This window comes from Delphinus delphis, chromosome 4 (assembly GCF_949987515.2).
Source record: "Delphinus delphis chromosome 4, mDelDel1.2, whole genome shotgun sequence".
NCBI classification, from domain to species: Eukaryota; Metazoa; Chordata; class Mammalia; order Artiodactyla; family Delphinidae; genus Delphinus; species Delphinus delphis.
This window is the reverse complement of record NC_082686.1, coordinates 113,189,871-113,205,608: the sequence shown is the minus strand read 5'-3', so window position 1 is coordinate 113,205,608 and position 15,738 is coordinate 113,189,871. Positions and strand designations below refer to the sequence as shown.

The 15,738-nt window shown below is 37.5% G+C and overlaps 1 protein-coding gene across 3 annotated transcripts in view; it reads right to left on the bottom strand.

Moving 5' to 3' along the window:
* PPP2R3A (protein phosphatase 2 regulatory subunit B''alpha) overlaps nt 1–15,738 on the bottom strand; it is a 222,305-nt gene that overhangs the window by 155,961 nt on the left and 50,606 nt on the right. For all 3 annotated transcript variants that reach the window (XM_060011301.1, XM_060011303.1, XM_060011302.1), the window contains one exon: nt 8,476–10,934. In XM_060011301.1, coding sequence (XP_059867284.1) covers nt 8,476–10,470 — 1,995 coding nt within the window. In that variant the 5' untranslated portion in view covers nt 10,471–10,934. The remainder of the gene's footprint in view (nt 1–8,475; nt 10,935–15,738) is intronic.

Genomic DNA, 15,738 nt, shown 5'->3' with positions numbered 1-15,738 from the left:
AAAAAACCCGTAATGTTAGATCATTAACCTAGGAAGGCCCATTATTGCCCCTGGAATGGTATCTCAGACACATATTCCTGATCAGGGTCAGAAAAAACAAAGTGAGTGCTAGTAATAAGTGTAAATCCTTCCCACCTTAAAAGATTACTCTGACCCTCTTGGGCATCCAAAAACAAACAAACAAAAACAAACAACTGTACTGAAATTAAGTGTCCAGAAAAGTTCTTTTCCAACCTAAATCCATGGGGATGAAGATGGGACTTCTGAGAATGGGGAAAAGGAATTTTCAGGATTTAAACAAACAGCTTGTATATGGAGGTACTACACTAGGGCTTGAGGGTGCAATGGTTAATAAGGGAGCACCCTCTCCTCAAAATGCCTACAGTCTATAATCAAGAAATTTCCATCCTGTGATAAGGTAAAATGATCTACACTTTTAATGGGGTTCTCCCCTCTTGCCAGGGAAGGTGATGGGATTTTCCCCAGAACACCATAGGTTTTTAGGTGTTAAAAGCTAGAGGAATTAAGAGGCCAGAGGTCTGGGTGAGATATTTGAGTCTTGCTGAGGCACCACCCTCAAGTCCTAGAAGGGAACCTTATGTCAGGTCCTTTTGCATGCACCCTTGAGAAGCCAAGGGCCGGGAAAGAGATGGCCTTCAGGCAAGAGGGCAGAGTTTCCATTTGAGAAGGGGCAAAGCAGACAAGCAAAAATCCCTTCATCTGATTATTCATTCACTTTTTTGTTTATTCATTCAATAAATACTTATTTAACGCTACCATTTGCTAAATAAAGGCCAATAGAGGATAGTGGCTCAGGCAAAGAAACTTGAGAGGAATTCATAAATCTCTCTGCATGTGCTTACATTTCTATAGGGGTATGTTTGGGAGCCGGAGATTACAATTTTGGAGTCTGAAGTGGTAAAAGAGAAGATAAGGTACGAATTAGGTTGTGAGATAGAATGTCTGCTTAGAGTCTGACTTAAAAACTGCAGAAAAATGATGGGAGATGGGTCCCACCCATTTAACCCTTTACTTTATTAGTGTGAATTCTACTAACTTGGAATTTGAAATAATATAAGCACAGCAGCCTGATACTTCCCTTTATACTCTCTTGGAAGGGGAGTTCTGTTAAGCCCATTTCGTTTGCCCTTGATCATCAAGATTAGACTACCAGAGAGCCTGGGTTTGAGAGAAACAATGGATTTATGATCTATCCATCTAGCCTCCCTTACTGGATTCTCCTAGGACCAAAGGCTTATATTTGTAAGATAGATGGAGAAGATTAAGGTACATTTTGATGTCCTGGAACAGTATGGAAATGGTCTAAGTCAATGTGAGAAATAAACCTCTACCCTTAGTATCATTAACACTGTAATAACACCAACATTTAGGACCTTAAGTAAATTAATTGGATAAGAGTAGGGTATCCACATCCAAATGCTATTTCCTCCAGAGAAACTTCCTTGAATTCCACAAGCTGGGATCTCTCTCTCCATCCTCTGAACTCTGTAGCACTTCACTTATCTCTTTCATGGAATCCATTCTTTCTACTTTGCATCACAGTAAATAGCTCATCTCTCCTACTAGACTGTGAGCTCCACAAAGCTCATGATGTCTGATTTATCTTTATCCCCAACTGTGTGCTGTACACAGTACATGTTTAAGCTATTTAGAAACTATCTTTTTAAAAGCATTTTAAAGCATTTTAGCAACCTCCATTTTGCATACCAATAATGTATTAACTATGTTAAAATAAACTTCTAGGCTCAAGATGGAGCTGCTTCTGCCATGTCATCAAACCAAAACTTGGATAACTTATGTGTCCCTGTAAATGGTCCACTTGACCAAAAATGTTGTATATTCAGTCAGCTAATCCCCAAATGCCAAGCCAACTGTGGGCCTTCTCACCCCAAACAAGGTTGACTATGGGGCCCCAGCCAATCAGATATTTGCCTCTTCCTTTTTCTTCATTTTTTATCCTATAAAAGCTTCTTGCCTTCCACTCCATTTTGCCACTCTCCAAAAGGAGATTCTACTTCATGAAGTGTTAAATAAAGCCTGTTTGGTCACCTAAATTGTCTTCTTTAATCATTTTTAACAACTATGAATGATCTTTACCACATTATTAAGATAGATCCAGCTAAAGTTCACACCTGGCAATACTCTGATAATAGTTTTACTCTTTAATTTTGAAATTAATAGTTTTAAAAAATTAAACATTAAAATTTTAATTTGTACTTTCTAGTAATTCAGACAGGTTTCCCCCTCAATTAGTGAAATTTGTAAGGTTTCACTAGACTTAAATATTATAGTATAGCTTAAAAAAAAATCTTCCTCTTTCATTGAAGAATTCTTCCCCCTGCCCTCCACTCTTTCCATTGAGACAAGCAGTAATGGAAATTTCCCCCGGCTTTGTTTTTACTAAAATTAAGTAAAAGTAAATAATTTTCAGGGGAGGCTAGGGTTTATTATTTTAATCTGTGAATAATAGCCAATAGGTTATTGCCCCATAAGGCTAAAAACAGACCAGAAACGACTGTAATACCATCTGCTGGAGGTAATAAAACATGGAATTAAAATATCATTTATTACGTGAACTTCCAAAGCAGTACAATTTTTCTCAGTGTTTAAAAAAATTTTTAATGTCCCATGTCAAAACATGTCCTAAGTAATTCACCCATTTGTTATTATGAAACCCTTTGAAACTTCAGCCACACCTCCTTTCTCTCCTCTACAAGCTGTTCTTTTTATTTTTAAATTGAAGTATAGTTGATTTACAATATTATATTAGTTTCAGGTATACAACACAGTGATTTGTATTTTTACAGATTATACTCCATTTAGTTATTATAAAATATTGGCTACATTCCCGATGCTGTACAATATATCCTTGTAGCTTCTTTATTTTCTCCTTAGTAGTTTGTACCTCTTAACTCCCTTCCCCTATCTTGCTCTATCTCCCACCCCTCCACCCACTGGTAACCACTAGTTTGTTCTCTATATCTGTGAGTCTGTTTCGTTATATTCATTCATTTGCTTTAATTTTTTAGATTCTACATATAAGTGAAAACATACTGTTCTCTTCTGTTTAACTCATTTCAGACCCATCTGAATAACATCTCAGCTATTCTAGGACCTACAGGATTGTTTCCTGTCACTTAGAGTCTTTGTGAAAAATGTATGTACACAGGCAAACACTCATTTGTTGACCAATGATATAGATAACTTGACACAGTGAGAGACTTCATGAGCAAAGAAAGGAAAAAAGAACAGGCAATAAGACAGGGGATGAAAACGAATCTGTTTTGCCACATAGCACAGGGAGTTCAGCTCGGTGCTTTGTGACCACCTAGAGGGGTGGGATAGGGAAGGTGGGAGGGAGATGCAAGAGAGAAGGGATATGTGGATATATGTGTATGTATAGCTGATTCACTTTTTTATACAGCAGAAACGAACACAACATTGTAAAGCAATTATACTCCAATAAAGATGTTAAAAAAAAAGGAATCTACCTTAAGTGGAAAAGTCAGAGATAGGTAGTGACTGGAGAGGAAAGGGGAGAAAGCTGTGTAGATCAGAACCCATGATGAAGGATTCTGAAACTCTGGGCTTACTTACTTTTCTGTTTCTACTGGTACACTGTTTTACTGCCATCCATCATTGGTAGTTTTTGCTATTGATATTTAATGATGTTTCCAAGATTTCCAATGTCTTTAACAAAATATCACACTGAACCTTATCAAAAGTCTGTTTTGCTGATCTACAATGAAATAATATCTAGACTAAGAATTAGCAAACATTTTCTGTAAACGGGCAGATTGTAAATATATTAGGCTTTAAGGTCTCTGTTGTAACTACTCAGCTTAGTTGGCAGAGCACAAGAGCAGTCATAGACCATATGTAAGTGAAGGACTGTAGCTGTGTTCCAATAAAACTATTTACAAACACAGGTGGCAGGTCCCATTTGGTCCATGGGCCACAGGTTGCTGACCCCTGATTTAGACCAATATCCTCTTTATCAATCTCTCAACATCCTCCTAGTATTTTCTATTTGACTCCCTCTCCCAATATAGGTTTGAATAGTATTTCTGGACAACAAATACTGTTCCTTGTGAGAAATTATTTTGAAATACATATGTATTAAAATATTAATTATATATAATATTGTCAAGTCAATCTTTCTTCTCAGGGATAATCATCAATGTCATATAAAAGCAATTCCTACATGCCCCTTACGTAAGTCTTTTACTTGAAATGTTTTGAACAACTGGAAAATTTCTGACTGTCCAAAATGTTGAAAAAATAAAAGCCTTAATTTATTATTCTTTAAAAAATTATTATTCTTAAAAAACTGTACTTGTGGGGCTCCTCTGCTTTAAAGTCTTCTTTAGCTCCTCACTCCCCTAGAACAAATTCTTTTTTAAAAAATTGAAGTATAGTTGCTGTACAATATTATGTAAGTTACAGGTGTATGAGATAGTAATTCACAATTTTTAAAGGTTATACTCCATTTATAGTTATTATAAAATATTGGCTATATTCCCCGTGTTGCACAATATATCCTTGTAGCTTATTTTATACCTAGTAGTTTATACCTCTTACTCCCCCAACCCTATATTGCCCCTCCCCGCTTCCCTCTCCCCACTGGCAACCACTAGTTTGTTCTCTATATCTGTGAGTCTGCTTCTTTTTTTTTTTTTTTTTTTTTTGTGGTACGCAGGCCTCTCACTGCTGTGGCCTCTCCCGTTGCGGAGCACATGCTCCGGACGTGCAGGCTCAGCGGCCATGGCTCACAGGCCCAGCCGCTCCACGGCATGTGGGATCCTCCCGGACTGGGGTACGAACCCGCGTCCCCTGCATCGGCAGGCGGACCCCCAACCACCGCGCCACCAGGGAGGCCCAGAGTCTGCTTCTTTTTTGTAGGACAAACTATTTAGCATAGCATACAAGGAAGGTCATTCGTAAGCTGGCCCTAACCTACCTCTCTGATTTTATTTTCTGCTACTTTCTGTTCATTTTTTTTATACAAGAATAAAAACATGACCAACAATACTGTATAAAAACTTGCAGGATGGGACTTCCCTGGTGACACAGTGGTTAAGAATCCACCTGCCAATGCAGGGGACACAGGTTCGAGCCTGGTACAGGAAGATCCCACATGCCACGAGGCAACTAATCCTGTGTGCCACAACTATTGAGCCCACGCTCCACAAGAGAAGCCACCACAATGAGAAGCCCGCGCACTGCAATGAAGAGTAGCCCCCGTTCACTGCAACTAGAGAAAGCCCGCGCGCAGCAACGAAGACCCAATGCAGCCAAAAATAAATAAATAAAATTTAAAAAACGTTTTAAAAAAAAAAGCTTGCAGGAGATAAATATTGACACTTCAGGAAGTGGTTACTTCTGGAAAGGGGAGAGAATACTGGGGAGGGGAGCCCTAGGGATTTCAACTATATCTGAGATGACCTTTTATTAAACGATGATGATAATATTAATGAAAATATTAAGTAAAACAAAGATCTGAAACAAAGCTATGGCAAAACATTAAGATTTGACAAAGCTAAGTGGTGAGTAATAAGAATGCTTTTTCTACCATTCACAATACTTTTCTATTTGTTTAAAATAGAGGTTGAAAAACTACAGTCTGTGGGCCAAATCTGGCCCACTGCCTATTTTTTAAGACTTGGAGCTAAGAATGGTTTTATATTATTAAAAGGTTGTTTAAACAAACAAACAACAAAGAAGACTATGTGACAGAGAACTTGTGACCTGCAAAGCCTAAGATATTTACTATTTGGCCCTTTATAGAAAACGTTTGCCATCTCCTGATTTAAAATATTTCATAAGAAGAAAAGAAAGATAAAAAAAATGAAAAGGTAGGAGGCAAGGAAGAATAGTTTTGTTTTCTTGCATTAAGTACATTCCTGAATTAAACATTTTATATTACCTGTTTCTTTAAATTAGCTTTTCATGAATTACTTTTTCAACTTTCATTAAGAAGAAATCTCAATATCTCAATAAAGAAATAAAAATTATAATGGCGATGGACGGTAATAAGACTTATTGTGGTGATTATTTCAGTGTATACAAATATCAAGTTGTTATGTTGTACACCTGAAACTAATATAATGTTATAAGTCAATTATACCTCAATTAAAAAAATTATGTACCTCTGGGGGGAAAAAAAGAAGAAATCTCATCAAATTTTATTCTATGATATTGGAACTTATTTAAAAGACCTATGGGAGAGTCTTTTAATATGATTTTGACTTCAGTCCATACTTGTCAAAAAACTGGGGAGCTCATTAGAGGCCATTGTGTCATTTTCAGGTAGCTGTACGTAGATTGGAGACCCACTTATGAGCTGTCATCCAGGGACACAGGAGAGATGCTGCACAGGACCTATTCTTGGCTTCAAGTTCACATTTTCTGCTTTCTGTAGCCCACCTCTCCTAGAAGAATTTTGTCTCCTTTTTTCTCAGAAGATAATGGGGCGAGAGGGTTAAATAAAATTCAAAACACTATATTACAGTAAGAGTTTCTGGCTAGAGTGGCTGTGAGACATTGGAATATGTCATCAGAGAAAGTAGACTCTGTTTTTTTTAATGGGGAAATAGTGAGAAAATACATCTAAATATCTTGGCATGGCTCAGATCACAAATACTGTTAGATCTTCTGTTATTACCATTTTGAGGTTGCTATATAGGCATTTTCTTTTCTTTATAAAATATTAAGCACATCAGAATTGCTTATGTACATGAAAGGATTTTTTTCTTATTTTTATAATTAATTTCCATAGTTCCTCCCCCCAGCACTGACTCACATTAACTAAAGATATTACCATCTGTGAATCAATGAATGAGGAGGCTCACACAGAGACTTCACAGAAATGCTCAGTGAACACTTGAGGATCTTTAGACCTAAATTATTTAATAACCTTAAGTAGTTATTGTTTTAAACTTTAGTGTCACTAGTAACTAAAAATGTGCACAGGAGAACAACAGCCACAAAACAAATACGAGGTAAAATTTATTCTGATCACAATATGCATTTTTTCCTGTTCCAATGAAAACATTAATGCTAAAATAATAAGTAACTTGTTTTTTAACTTGGCCATATTTATGCCATCTCTAATATCCATTTGTTTTTTAAATTTACTACATTAAAGATATACAACATGGCATAAAATAATATGACAAAATACTTACAATCCATCACCAGATTATGAAATAGAACATTACTAATTTTACTGAGGCCCTGGACACCCTTCCTCAGTTCCATCTCTCTTCCTTCCTCTAGGGATTAATCATTGTTCTGAATACTGTATTTGATGTATCCGTGTATTTATTCATACTTTTTGGACAAATGTAAATATCTCTAAATAATTCATATCATTATTTTACAACTTGCTTTGGCTTCATGTCTGAATTCATACATGTTGGCATGTATGGTATATTCATATGGTAGAGACAGTGCTCACCAAATATTTTATGTGCTCCCCTATGACTCTTAGACTTCAGGTTGGAATCACTGGATTGTGAGCAGATGGGAAGTGTGTCATGTGTGGGACAAGGCAGTTAAAAGCTCCATCCCTTTCTTCGCCTTCCTTGGTGAACTCACAGGCCACATATTCCAGATGGGGCAATGGGGCAGCTGTAGGGACATGGAGCATCTATCAGCCTGGGTCCCTGAGTGAGGTGGAGCAGAGCCTCTTACCAACTGCGTTGGACATGGAAAATGAACAAAAATAATCCTGTTGTGCTAAGACACACACACATACCTACAAATGGGCAGATAACTCCCTTTCTGGGATTATTCAAAAACAGTGCTATCAGTAGCAGGGTAGATTCAAAGCCTTTTGAAAATACTTCTACCCTATGACTGTAGATGGATATTTATTCCCACTTGCATGATGAAGGAAATCTCACATCCTCTAGTCTTTACCTTCTTTGAAGACCTATTGCACTAACAAAACTTTCAGAGACATGCTTACATGTTCACATACTGTTTCTGGTATGTTAGCTTTGTTTCCCCAACTAGATTTTAACTTCTACACTGGCTTGCACTCTACACAGCATTCAGTAATAAGTGGCCTACTGGTTGACTGAGGGTAAGAACTAATATTAAATGCCTACTTTGTGTAAGGCACCTTGCTTGTGCTTCACATAAGTTATCTTGATCGTTATTATTTCCATTATATAGATGAGAATATTAAGGCTAAGTAACTTTCCTTTGGTCACAGAGCTAGGAAGATGATAAAGGATGTGGGGAAGGCAACTAAAACTAGTCTGACTGACTCTAAAGATTTTGCTTTTTGGCTTTCTCCACTGAACTTAGTGAGACCGTGCCTAGTGCAGGGCAGGAGCTTTAGGAGAACATAAAATGAGTAACAAAAAAAGTTTCTGTTTATAAATTTTGCAAACATTAGAACATTTCTTTAGCGACATCTCAGAACTGAAGATTGTCAGGTCTTACCTTGATCACCTCTGGGGTCTGCTGAATCAAAACCACTGAGGTAGTGTCATTGGCTTTATCACCAACAGGACTTCTACAGACTGATAAACTGGCCTGCGAGGAAGTTGTCAAGGTTTCTTGTAGAATTTGCATCATCTCTTTTTCTTGTGATAGGTTCCCTCTGCCTGATTTGCATTCAACCAGTTCTTGAGCAAAGTCTTCAATGCTTTCTAGAATTCGCAGTAAGAGGGCTCGATCCTCTTCCTCTATTTTGTGTCCGTTGGTTTCAATAATCCTTGTTAGGCAGGAAGGTGAGACTTTTTCCGTGGGTGAAGAGACTTTAGATTCAGGCTCAAGATCTACAGGGAGGTGACCAGTCAACTGACTATGACTATTTAGAGAGACAGAGCTTTTACCTTTGGCAAGTGGCTCTCTTAAAGAGGTCTCCATTTTCTGTGAGAAAGATTCCAAATCCATTAACAATTTATCTATCTCTTCCTGACTGTTAGGATTCATAAAATCTCTGTGGTTTCCCTCTTCAACTTTAGGAACTTTTGATTTAAGACCTTCCTCAGGTAGATTAACAACTGATTTCTCAAATATCTTACCAATTTCATTTTGCATTGAGGCAGGGCATTTTTTAAGATGAGTACCACGAACTGATAATTCTGCTCTATCTTCATTTGCCTTTAACAACTCCTGACTGGGTCCATTTTCTGTCCTCTGTCCTTTATCTAATGTTTTCTTTCCATCTGACTCTTCCTCAATATAAAGGGTTTCCACTAGATTACCAGAAGAAACATTTTCTAAAGCGTTCATGGTTAATGACTGTGATTGAAGCTGGACATTTTTTAGAGGTCTGGGATCACTTATCTCTAAATTACACAAGGAATTTGTAGAGTTGTTTGGAATGGATTTTACAGTGTCTGTTTTCCTAGAACTGTGCTTGTCATCTTGCAGTTCTATAGTTTGAAACTGTCCAGAGTCAGGGGCTGAGAGCTGGACAACATCCTCATACTTAGGGGGCTGTTCAGTGCCAAATACTGGGGAGAAGGGAGTCAGTTGTAAACTAGGCATATTACTGACCAGTTCTGTTAAATCTATAGCCTCATTATTCCCAGACTGCATGAATTCAAATGGTAGCTTTTTCAGATAGGATGCTAACCTGGTCATTACATTCATATAGACAGTTTCAGAGCTAGAAATTGCATCATTACCATTTCCTTCACTGATGCTACTCCCTGACTTTTTCTTTATACATTGTTTTATGATGTCTGTGCATTTTTTCAAATCCTCAGAGCATTTTAGCAAGATGTCTAAGCACATCTTTATGTCTGTTCCAGAAGAAAAATTATCTATTTTATGTTTTTCCAAAATCTGAGTAACCAGGTCTTCTTCAGAGAAGTTGTGAAGAAGCAATGAAGTCAGGTTCGTATCGAGTGAGTTTCTATGGGATAAAGATTTTTCCTCGACTGAGGAACTCCGGAGTAAACCAAAGGATGGGGAGTTCCCATCATGGTTATAATGGCCACAGAGCAAGTCAAAATCAACTGACCTCCTGTTAAATGAGTCAGACTTAACTTTCCTTCCCTTTCTGTAAGCTGCGTGGTTAGAGTTTTTGAGTTTTTCAAGGGAAAATTCTTTTATTTTCCCACTGGCAAAACTGATTGCTTCTCCTGCAATGTCCTTTAAGTTACAGGTGTTCTGAAATGTAGATCCTTTCCTGACCCTGGGTATGCCTGTGAGGGCCTGATGGGGATAGTCACCTTCAGCTGAGGAAAACCCATTTTCATGGGGTAGAAACAGAGAGTCCAGATCTGCATCTCTGAACTGAGACACAGGGATGTGTAAGAGGTCTGCACAAACACTATGATGGACCACAATGCAGTCAACTCCATGGGTGAAGGTGTGGCAGGTTCCAGTGCAATAATGTACAGCTTGCTCAAAACGCCGGTCTATCACCACACTGCTGTAGTGGTTCACAGTACTAACCACAAGTCTGTAAGTTGCTGCCATAATATCAAATCCACTTAGTGGTGGGGCATGGAATTTTCTAGAACTTGTTTCAAGTAAATTCTCCTAAAAGACACTCAGCTGAAAATATATTTGATGACAATGTTCAGTGGTTTCTTGCAAATATAATGACCTTTCCCACAAAGGGAAATCATCAAAATTTGAGGTTTGGTAACTGTCAGGATACAGTAGCCGTTGCACATGTGTGCTCTTATTAACAAGTCTAATAATTTAATAACTGTGCCTTCTAGTTTAATTTAGTAATATCATGACACTATAGGATTATTTTTAGGAATAAATTTTAAGAAGATTAAAGAATATTCTCTTTTAGTTCTTCAGCAGTTCTATGATGCAGACATTTATGGTCATAAATATACATGAATCTTAGTTGGTAGTATAGAAGTATTGTGATAACTGAGTCCTCCAAAGGTTTAAATGATCCATTTTTCTGTGAATGACAGGAAAACCTATAATGAAAAAAGAAAATAATTAAAAGGGAATATGATCTCTTAATACTGAGAGAACCTTTTATTTCCTCTCCCTTTGCATCCCATATGCAGTTAATCACCTCATTCTTTGCCACATCACTGACGGCTTATCTTTGATTCATGCCTTTGCTTCATATACTCCTTACTAACCTAGAGTAGTGATACCTCAACTCTGCCTTGTTACAACTGCCTCTCAATTGGTATTTCTTATCCTACCCTCCTTGCTATCTTACATGACACTAATTAGCCTGGATTTAGAGAGCTTTCACACCTCTCATAGTTCAAGAATTCACATTACTGATCTCTATCAGGCATCATGGCAGGCCTAGCTCCTTTGACTCATTTTCAACACTTTTAACATCTATTCGTCACCTATAGCCTTATTTTCTGCTACTGACCTGCATCAACATTTTGCTTCCATCAACCTAGTTTTCTTTTTTTTCCTTTTAATTTTTATTGGAGTATAGTTGCTTTACAATGTTGAGTTAGTTTCTACTGTACAGCAAGGTAAATCAGCTAGATGTATACATATATCCCCTCTTTTTTGGATTTCCTTCCTGTTTAGGTCACCACAGAGCACTGAGTAGAGTTCCCTGAGCTATACAGTAGGTTCTCATTAGTTATCTATTTTATACATAGTATCAATAGTGTATATATGTCAATCCCAATCTCCCAATTCATCCCACTCCCCTCCTTTCCCCCTTGGTATCTGTACATTGGTTCTCTATGTGTCTCTATTTCTGCTTTGCAAATAAGATCATTTATACCATTTTTCTAGATTCCACATATATGCGTTAATATATGATATTTGTTTTTCTCTTTCTGACTTACTTCACTCTATATGACAGTCTTTAGGTCCATCCACGTCTCTACAAATAACCCAATTTTGTTCCTTTTTATGGCTGAGTAATATTCCATTATATACATTTACCACATCTTCCTTATCCATTCCTCTGCTGATGGACATTTAGGTTGCTTCCATGTCTTGGCTATTGTAAATAGTGCTGCAATAAACACTGGGGTGCACGTATCTTTTCAAATTATAGTTTTCTCTGGATATATGCCCAGGAGTGGGATTGTAGGATCATATGGTAGTTCTATTTTTAGTTTTTTAAGGAACCTCCATACTGTTCTCCATAGTGACCACACTCCCACCAACCGTGCAAGTGGGTTCCCTTTTCTCCACAACCTCTCCAGCATTTATTGTTTGTAGAATTTTTGATGATGGCCATTCTGACTGGTGTGAGGTGACACCTCACTGCAGTTTTGATTTGCATTTATCTAATAATTAGTGATGTTGAGCATTTCATCTGTTTGTTGGCCATTTGTATGTCTTCTTTGGTGAAATGTCTGTTTAGGTCTTGCACCCATTTTGTGATTGGGTTGTGTTTTTTTGATATTGAGCTGTATGAGCTGTTTGTATATTTTGGAGATTAATCCTTTGTCAGTTGCTTCATTTCCAAATATTTTCTCCCATTCTGAGGGTTGCTTTTCATCTTGTTTATGGTTTCCTTTGCTGTGCAAAAGCTTTGAGGTTTCATTAGGTCCCATTTGTTTATTTTTGGTTTTATTTTTATTACTCTAGGAGGTGGGTCAAGAAAGATCTTGTTGTGATTTATGTCAAAGAGTGTTCTGCCTATTTTTTTTTTTTTTTTTTTGTGGCACACGGGCCTCCCACTGCTGTGGCCTCTCCCATTGAGGAGCACAGGCTCCGGGCATGCAGGCTCAGCGGCCATGGCTCACGGGCCCAGCCGCTCCGCGGCATGTGGGATCTTCCCGGACCGGGGCACGATCCCGCGTCCCCTGCATCGGCAAGCGGACTCTCAACCACTGCGCCACCAGGGAAGTCCCTATGTTTTCCTCTAAGAGTTTTATAGTGTCTGGCCTTATGTTCAGGTGTTCGATCCATTTTGAGTTTATTAAAGATGGCCAACACATAGTGCTTGTTCTTGATTGTACAACTTCCTCTATACTTGGAAATTATTACACTACCATCATCTCTTTTCTTACTCTCTGAGAGAGAGAGAGAAAAACAACCTTTATTACTGCTCTTGATCTCATCCTCTCAGAGCCTGCTACATGCAGACCTCTCTCTCTCGTCATCAATGGATAGAATTTAACATTCTCTTACTTAAAAAAAAAAAAAAGGCTTTTAAACCATGCTGTAAGTTGACGTCCAAAAAGGTTCAATCAACTTCCGCCTAGTAGTTCTATCCATTATTGAAAGTGGGGCTACTGAAGCCTCCAAATATTATTGTTGAGTTTTCTATTGCTCCCTTAATTTGTTTTGCTTTCTGTATTTTGATACTGTGTTGTTAGATGTGTATATGTTTCTAATTGTTATATCTGCCAGATGGAGGGACACAAACTATCATAGAATACGTACAACTTACTCACTTTGCTGTACAGCAGAGACTAACACAACATTGTAAATCAACTATACTCAATAAAAAAATTAATTAAAAAAAGAAAAAAAAGAATAAAAGAAAAAAATTAAAGAAACAAAACAGAAAGGTTTAATCAATGTTCCTACTTAATCAATAAATACTGAGTGCCTACTATGTGCCAGGCACTTGCTAAGTGCTAGAGATACAGCAGTGAATACATTCCCTGTACCTACTGAACTGACAATCTAGCTGGAAAAAGAAAAACAACACATAAGTAAACATATAACTTAGATGGTGATATGTGCAATAGAGAAAAATGAAGTGGAGCAAGGGCTTAGAAAGGATGAGAGGGTACTGTGTTACAAAGGGCAGTCAGGGAAGACCTCACTGACATCTGAACAGAGATCTGAAAGAAGAGAGGGAGCAGGTTGAGGAGGTATTTTGGGCTAAAACATCTCAGGCAGAATAACCATAAGTAAAAAGGCTCTGAGGTATGAGTATGCTTGACTTACTACAAGAATGACAAGGAGACTAACATGAACAGAGTAGAGAAAGCAAGGGGGGCAGTGTGAGTGACGAGGTCAGAAAGGAAAGGTAGGACACTAAACCATGCAGGGTCTGTAGACTATTAAGATGAATTTGGCTTTACTCTGAGTGAGCTGGGATACAACTGATGTCTACTGAGCAGAGAAATGACATGATCAGATTTATATTTTTTTTTTAGTTAGTTATGTAACATCTTTATTGGAGTATAACTGCTTTACAACGTTGTGTTAGTTTCTGCTGTATAACAAAGGGAATCAGCTATATGTATACGTATATCCCCATATCCCCTCCCTCTTGCATCTCCCTCCCACCCTCCCTATTCCACCCGTCTATGTGGTCACGAAAGCACTGAGCTGATCTCCCTGTGCTATGCAGCTGCTTCCCACTAGCTAATTATTTTACATTTGGTAGTGTATATATGTTGATGCCACTCTCTCACTTCGTCCCAGCTTACCCTTCCCCCTCCCCGTGTCCTCAAGTCCATTCTCTACATCTGTGTCTTTATTCCTGTCCTGCCCCTAGGCTCATCAGAACCATTTTTTTTTTTTTAGATTCCATATATATGTGTTAGCATAAAGTATTTGTTTTTCTCTTTCTGACTTACTTCACTCTGTATGACAGACTTTAGGTCCATCCACCTCACTATAAATAACTCAATTTCGTTTCCTTTTATGGCTGAGTAATATTCCATTGTATATATGTGCCACATCTTCTTTATCCGTTCATCTGTCGATAGACACTTAGGTTGCCTCAATGTCCTGGCTATCGTAAATAGTGCTGCAATGAACATTGTGGTACATGACTCTTTTTGAATTATGGTTTTCTCAGGGTATATGCCCAGTAATGGGATTGCTGGCAGACTTACATTTTAAATTGGTAATTTTGGCTTCTGTGTTCAGAGGAGATTGCAGAGGAGCAAGATAAGAAGAAACAAGTCAGGGGCTATAGCAATAAACCAGGCAAGAAGGCTGGGGGCTTGAACCAGGAGAGGAACACTGGAGACATTTAAACTGTATGTATTTCAAAGGTAGAGCTGATATGATTTGTTGAATGATAGAATGTGCAATATTACTGCACCAAGAAAGGTGCAGTAAGGCCACAATAGGAAGGAGATGATGACAGCAGAGAAGGAGAGCATGAGTTTAACTGTACCATCAATTGCATCTGCATTTTAATGATAAAAACCTTTACCCATTTAATAATGAGAAACAGAACTTCATTGTTTTCATTTTTATTTCTTCAATCCTAGAAAATTCTGTTTATTTTCCTTATTTGTTATATTTCTTCTTTGGTAAATTTTCTATTCACATCCTTTGTTTATTTATGTATTAGAGACAGTGAAATCAGATACAATTTATACAATTAATTCAAGAAGAACCCTTTCTTTTGTTGAATTCTTATACTGTTTAGGGTATATTTCCTGGCTCTTTAGATTCAATGATTATTACTCTGTTTTTATGCCAAACCTACACTATCATAATTACTGTTGTCTTATTAAGTTTTACTACCTGGCTTTTTTCCCTCCTATTTCTAATTATGATTCATTTTTACACTTCAAATATTCTTTGATGGTCTTCCAGATGAGTTTCTGCATTGTCAAGTTTTAAGAAAAATCCTATAGGAATTTGATTATAATTGTAATAAACTTGTGAATTATTTTGAAGGAACACTGATATCATTATAATATTCAGATTTTCCTTCCACAAATATACAAATCTTAATTCCAATATGCCTTTCTTTTTCTTTTTTTGTGGCTTTCTTCAGGTGAGTCACCCCTATTCTTTTTTTTCCTTCAGTGTCTCAACTTTGTTGCTATGTGAATGGATCTTGAGCTGTTGTTTCATCCTCTA